Raw genomic sequence first — 6,077 nt, forward strand, 5'->3', positions numbered from 1 at the left:
GTGAAGAGGGTTAGGTGGGGCATTCGGCGTGCGAACGTTTAATTTAAATTTTAATTTCGATCTTAATCTCTTAATGCGAAATGAAATTGCCGCGCACTGGTGGCATGTTACGTGTTACTTTCTGCTGCTGTTTTTTGTTTATTTCTGTTTTATTCATTTCTTGCTCCTCCAGAACGATGCTTTTTCCTTTGCGCTACACTTTTAAAACGACTACTGTGTTTACTATCGTTTAAGTAGCTTTATATATAACATACGTTATTAAAAAAAAAACAACAAAATAATAAATTTTGATTTTACAGAAATATTTGAGCTACTAAAACATTTCATTACTATTTTCTTAGTTTTTTTAGATATAATTATAATATTGTTAACATTAAAAATATTTCAATTTAAGATTTCTACAGAAAATATTTTTTTGTATTTAAAATTTTTTTAACTGCCTAATTTTTCTAAATTCAAGTTAATTTTAATTAATAATTACAAATTTGTGAATTAAAAACGAAGATTTAAAAAATTTTAGTTAACGAGTAATTTAATATTTCTATTATGCTTCTTCATTTATTATTCTTTCTTCATCAGAGTTTACTGCTCCCCAAACTTGGTTTTGTTGTAACGCAAATCTGGGGTAACTTTTTTAATCGATATTAACTTTTAATGCAATTTTGATTTTCGATTGGTAAATCTGCATAACACTTGAAATTAATTTATAAAACTATAGATATTTTACCAGAGTAGTAATATTTCCTTGATATTAACAGCGGTTTTATATGACGATTGTAATTTGATTCGATATATGTATTTATGAGACATAAATACATAAATACCTATTAACAAAACCACAAAAATCTTAGATTATTCTAAAAACGTTTGATTAGGCAACAAAATTTGACAGATCGAGAGTAAATCTAGATTAAATCCAGTTGGAATCCAGATTTATCAATCGAAAACGCTATAAGTAACAATCAAGTTCGCTGCAAAGTAGAAGTGTACTCGTTATTGTTACTGTTAGTCTGTGCTGAGATATTATGTATACATATGATTATATACGGACTACTATAAATGTTATTAAGTTAAGAAAAATTTATTATTTGTATCCTTTTTATTAAAGTACTATTATAGTAACACCCACAATTTCGGCAAATGTAGAAAAATAGGAAAAAGGCTAAACAAAAATATGAAAATGTGAATAATTTTCGGTTGAAAATCTCCAGCGAAATATCGTTAATATTGCATATATTTAATAGTTTTATATTTAATATATATATTATATTTTTATACATATACACGAAATAACTATGTAATATAACTATATAGTGTAAATCATGTATAGTGGTGTAGTGTACATTTATAAGCCATCATTACTTCCTCTACTGCTCTAAGATAATTATATTTTTTAATTTGCTATGCGTGTAGTGTTGTTTTTGTTTAATTTTGTCACCATCACAAATAGAGGGGAGTGAAGATAACTTTCTATTAAATTGTGAATGTACATGCAAAATTATGTGCCAATGTCAAAGGTCTAAGCATGTAACAGCTCAACCATGTATCTCTTGTAAAAAGTTTGAACTTCCAATAAAGGTTGCATGGTGTGTTTAAATTCTAATGAGTTCCATTTTGTACCCACACTGTGACCGAAGTACCGATATGCAGATTTTACTAATTAAAGTCAAGTTTATGAAAACACTTTTGATATTAATAAATACATCGAATTTAAATTGAGAAATAAGTCAGTATATATAGTACAAATAACGAAATGATTTTATTTAAATTAACAATGATTTAATCATGATATTATAAAATTTATCATAATATTGAAATTGTGTTCCATAGTACATCACATTTTGGCTTTTCTAATTTTTATTGGCGCAGCACTGATCTTTGGGTCCATTCTTGCAAACACAATGGCAATCCTGATTACAGCAACAGTTATCGCCGCATTTGTTTGAAGTGCATTTGCAGTCTAGAAAGAAAATTTTTTAAATTTAACAAGGATTTTATTAATCTTCTAGTATAGAATTAAGTACTCACTAGTTCCACATCCCTTGCAAGCCATTTTGTTTGATATTTTGTTTTAAGTTTAACTTTTTCTTAACGTTGTAACTCGTTAACTGTTACTTTATACATCTCTAACTCTACTTTTTATAATAATTATTAAGTAATTATACGCGTGCAATTTCACACGCTTTTATCTGCATTTTTTACTACGAAACTTACTTATTTTTCATTAACAAATTTTTTTTTATCTTATCAATCATCGAGTGCAAAACTGTCTTTCTTATCAGTACTGACAGGTGTTTACCAATTATTTAGCGAAATGTTTCACATTTTAATTAAACATCTAGATATAAAAAAAAACATTTGAGCAAAACGTAAAAAACATGTAAATGTAAAGATATATTCAATAATAATAATATAATAATAATACAGAAGAAACTATTGTAAATCATTATCAGAATTAAATTTTCAATAAGTACTCTCTGAGCTTTTCTAGATAGGTCGGTTAAGACTTGCTGCCAACAATTTTATTACAAAATTTTTTCTATGAAAAATGGGCTTTCACTGCGTATGAGTGTTAAAATAATTCTTAAATTTTTTACATTTATACAAAAATACAAATCAATCCAAATAAATTAATTATTTATAATTGTATTAGTTTAGAAAAAAGTATTAAATATTTTCAAATTAATAACTACTCAATTATATAAATCAGAATTAAGTCTGAATATGTAAAATTCAGACCATAAAATATATTCATCACTATAATATCAATAACAATTTAAAGCTGGTTTATCCATCTATTTTTTATTGGCGAGAGATACAGCTGTAGGATTTTAAAGTTCTTGTGCTTTTTCTCATATAGTTCTAGTGTCTTTAGAAGAATCTAGAAGCCATTATGTTTAGTTTCTTTTGCACGTGATATATATAGTGTATATAATTTCGATACTACCTTTTGAATGTACAAATGATATTAAAGTATATTTTTAAAATTGATGAGAAATGATGAAAATAATGAGGTATTAATTAAATGAGATTTTAAAAAATAGAAGTGAAAATTACATTCTCTAAAAAACACATATAGTACTTGATTATAGTCCAAAATTTATTCAATTTAAAAATCTACAAAATTATTAAAGGTAATATCAATCATTATTATAATAATTGGTTTTAATTCTATAATAATATTATACTATAATAAGATCATTTAGAACAGATTTGTAATTTTTCTATCTGCGCTTATATAGTATTAAGTTAAAATTAAGTTAAATATTTAAATATTTCTAAATTTTAATTAAAAACATCTTCAATCATTAGAAATTAGTTTCAAAGTTGAACTGGCTGATATCAAGCTGCTATACAAAGGATACTGTGTCATAAGCAACACCAGAGTTTTATTACGGGTTGTCATGATTATTGGAAGTAACATTTAAGTAATTTTATGCAATTATAATTTGGTATATATAAAATTAAAACACAATTTACCTATATAGGTATGTGATCATAAACAAGACATTCAAAATTGTATAGCTATTCATCTCACTAATTGAAATTGATAGAATAAGTTTTATTTCAATTATTCTTGGTATCAAACAGTGACGATTGCTCTAAGGTGCGGAGGTGTGCGGTGAACACCCTAACATAATTTGCAAAATGTCAAATAACATAGGTATATAAATTTATTAGGTATCTTCACATCAAGAATTATTATTAATTATTACATTTCCATATACATATATATTTTTTAAAGTTTTAGCAAAAACAATTAAATATAATTGTCTATGAAAACTCAATCAATTTGCTTCTGTTAGCTGCTATCATAGAGTATATATACTCTTTGCTGCTATACTTGTTAGGTGTGCTCATATATTTGCAGCTCAAATCACAGAACATTTCTATTTTATTTCGTCTCTCCCCTTTGTGTGCAAAGAAGTTGGCAGCACATTCATACGTTGCATATGAACAAAATAATGTGCGTGTGTTCCCATTCGTAATATCAGAGATAGAGATTTATATAGTGGGAATTGTATGAGAGTAAATTTTTGTTGTATTCGAATATCAACTGCATGCATACGAATCCAACATAATGATTTGCCAAAGTGGTTGCGTGAACGGCTGAAGTTTGCAGCTCATCTCAGCATACATTTCTATCACATTTCGTCTCTCCCCTTTTAATAGTAGCACCCACGAATTTCTGTTCTTACTGTGCGGAGTACTTGTGCGCACAATTGTACGTGGTTTCGATTTTGTTTGATCACTGCACAAACATGTATGGTTCTAAGTAAAAACTCTTTTGTTTGAAAAAAGTTGGTTTGATGTTACGAGAATTATGTAAAAAGTTTTGTTTCTTCCATATTGATATAATATTAAATTTATATATAAATTATTAATTTAATTTGTTTAATATGTTATTTTGTTAATGAATTGTTAATATAATATTGCGACTATATTATTGCCTTATATAATATAGTTATTATTAATAAAAGATCTCATATTTTAAGTGGTACATGTAAAAAAAACATTAAAGAAGAGCCGCACACCCTTCCAAATAGGGCACGCGTCGTCACTGGTATCAAAGTATAGATTAAAGTATAAAGTATCAAAGTATAGTATAGATCAAAGTATAGGACTTAAATTTCATTTCTGCATATAATTATAATCATACATTTAAAAATATACTATATATATAGCAGTTTGTTCTTCGTCAAATATATAATTATATATATAATTATAAATAGCTTACTCACTTTTTTCTATAATTTTTGAATTTTTTAATTTTTATATTTTTTTCAAATATACCAATAAAAACTATAAGATAGCATCTACCATAATGATTTTGATATTTTTATTGAGTTAATACATCCACTTCTTTTGAGTGATAAGCATATTCTGTAAATGAAGATGTTTCAATATTCTTACTATAGCTCGATTAGAATATAAGAAGACAGTGTCAGATACAATCAGATATTTATGTTCAAATATGTGCTCAAGTTAGAAAAAACATAATTCACTTAATCTCGGGTTCCAGTATTCTTATAGGATATTCTAAGTAAAGTCTGTTACCAAGTCTTTTAATTCGCTATATTTTAGTGTTTTGTTGGATCAACACAGAAGAAATATTTCATGTTTATGGTATGTAAGCTCTATGGACTCGTACTCGTTAATGATTAGAACAATGACTATGAAAAATAAAAATCAAATATATTTTAAATTATCATTGTTTAGATAATAATATTTATTTGAAATATTTTGATTACAAACTGCATAGAATGTGTTTCGTCATAAAATTGATTAAAACTCACGTCCACTGATAAGAGTTTTGCACTCGATCACTGATAAGGCAAATAAATTTGTTAATGAAAAAATACGCACCTTTGTATTAATTTCGTACTGAAAATCCAAAAAAAAGGCGTGTGAAACTGCACACGTAAAATTATTTATTAATTAGTATAAAATGAGCTGTTTCGAGATATTAGACTGCAATTAACGAGTTATAACGTTAAAAGTACAATCAAAAGAGAAAAATCAGTAAAATGGGTTGCAAACGCTGTGAATCTAGTAGGTTTTAATCAAAATAATAAAACAAAAATAAAAATAAATAAATAAAAAATTATTTATTTAATAATATTCTAACTTTTTTAGACTGCAAATGCACTTCAGACAAGTGCGGGGATAACTGCTGTTGCTGCAAGGATTGCCATTGCGTTTGTAAAAATGGTACTAAGGAACAATGCTGTGCAAAGAACTAAGAACTTTAATGGTGAATCGAAAGATAGATATGGGAATTTGGTGATAGAAAATTTTTTATAAATAAATTAAATTACTTTGTTTTGTTAATGAATAATAATAATAAACTTCAATGAAAATGTGCAAAATTATGTGTGTTCTTTAATCAAATATTTTCAAAAGGACATGAAAATTAAACAAAAGTGGTATATATAAGCAATAGCATATAATTATTCAAATGGTCAAATGGTACATTTAAATTTTTCATTTTATTTCACATAAAATTCATACAAAAAAGTTCTAATGAGTTCCGACTTAAGTGTTAATATGCGTTAATCGTATATTACGTACTTAAT

General features: G+C 26.1%; 2 protein-coding genes across 2 annotated transcripts; one reads left to right on the top strand and one right to left on the bottom strand.

The window, feature by feature from the left end:
- Positions 1-1,781: 1,781 nt before the first annotated feature.
- On the bottom strand, positions 1,782-2,118 carry LOC119681309 (metallothionein-2). Its single transcript, XM_038094462.1, has 2 exons — positions 2,029-2,118; positions 1,782-1,960 (listed from the first exon to the last, which is right to left on the bottom strand). The coding sequence occupies exons 1-2, from the start codon at positions 2,051-2,053 to the stop codon at positions 1,851-1,853; spliced, it is 135 nt and encodes a 44-aa protein (XP_037950390.1). The 5' UTR covers positions 2,054-2,118; the 3' UTR covers positions 1,782-1,850.
- Positions 2,119-5,461: 3,343 nt separating this feature from the next.
- LOC119686326 (metallothionein-2-like) lies at positions 5,462-5,861 on the top strand. The gene is made up of 2 exons (XM_038100884.1): positions 5,462-5,553; positions 5,638-5,861. The coding sequence occupies exons 1-2, from the start codon at positions 5,529-5,531 to the stop codon at positions 5,742-5,744; spliced, it is 132 nt and encodes a 43-aa protein (XP_037956812.1). The 5' UTR covers positions 5,462-5,528; the 3' UTR covers positions 5,745-5,861.
- The last annotated feature ends 216 nt before the right edge of the window (positions 5,862-6,077 follow it).

The sequence above is a fragment of the Teleopsis dalmanni genome, chromosome 2, assembly GCF_002237135.1.
Source record: "Teleopsis dalmanni isolate 2A chromosome 2, ASM223713v2, whole genome shotgun sequence".
Taxonomy (NCBI): domain Eukaryota; kingdom Metazoa; phylum Arthropoda; class Insecta; order Diptera; family Diopsidae; genus Teleopsis; species Teleopsis dalmanni.

Bases quoted from the DNA above. Each gene is read 5' to 3' on its own strand.
- LOC119681309 (XM_038094462.1), bottom strand. From the start codon at position 2,053: ATGGCTTGCAAGGGATGTGGAACTA. The intron at 1,961-2,028 runs GTGAGTACTTAA...TTTTCTTTCTAG, and splicing joins TTGCAAGGGATGTGGAACTA to ACTGCAAATGCACTTCAAAC.
- LOC119686326 (XM_038100884.1), top strand. From the start codon at position 5,529: ATGGGTTGCAAACGCTGTGAATCTA. The intron at 5,554-5,637 runs GTAGGTTTTAAT...TAACTTTTTTAG, and splicing joins TTGCAAACGCTGTGAATCTA to ACTGCAAATGCACTTCAGAC.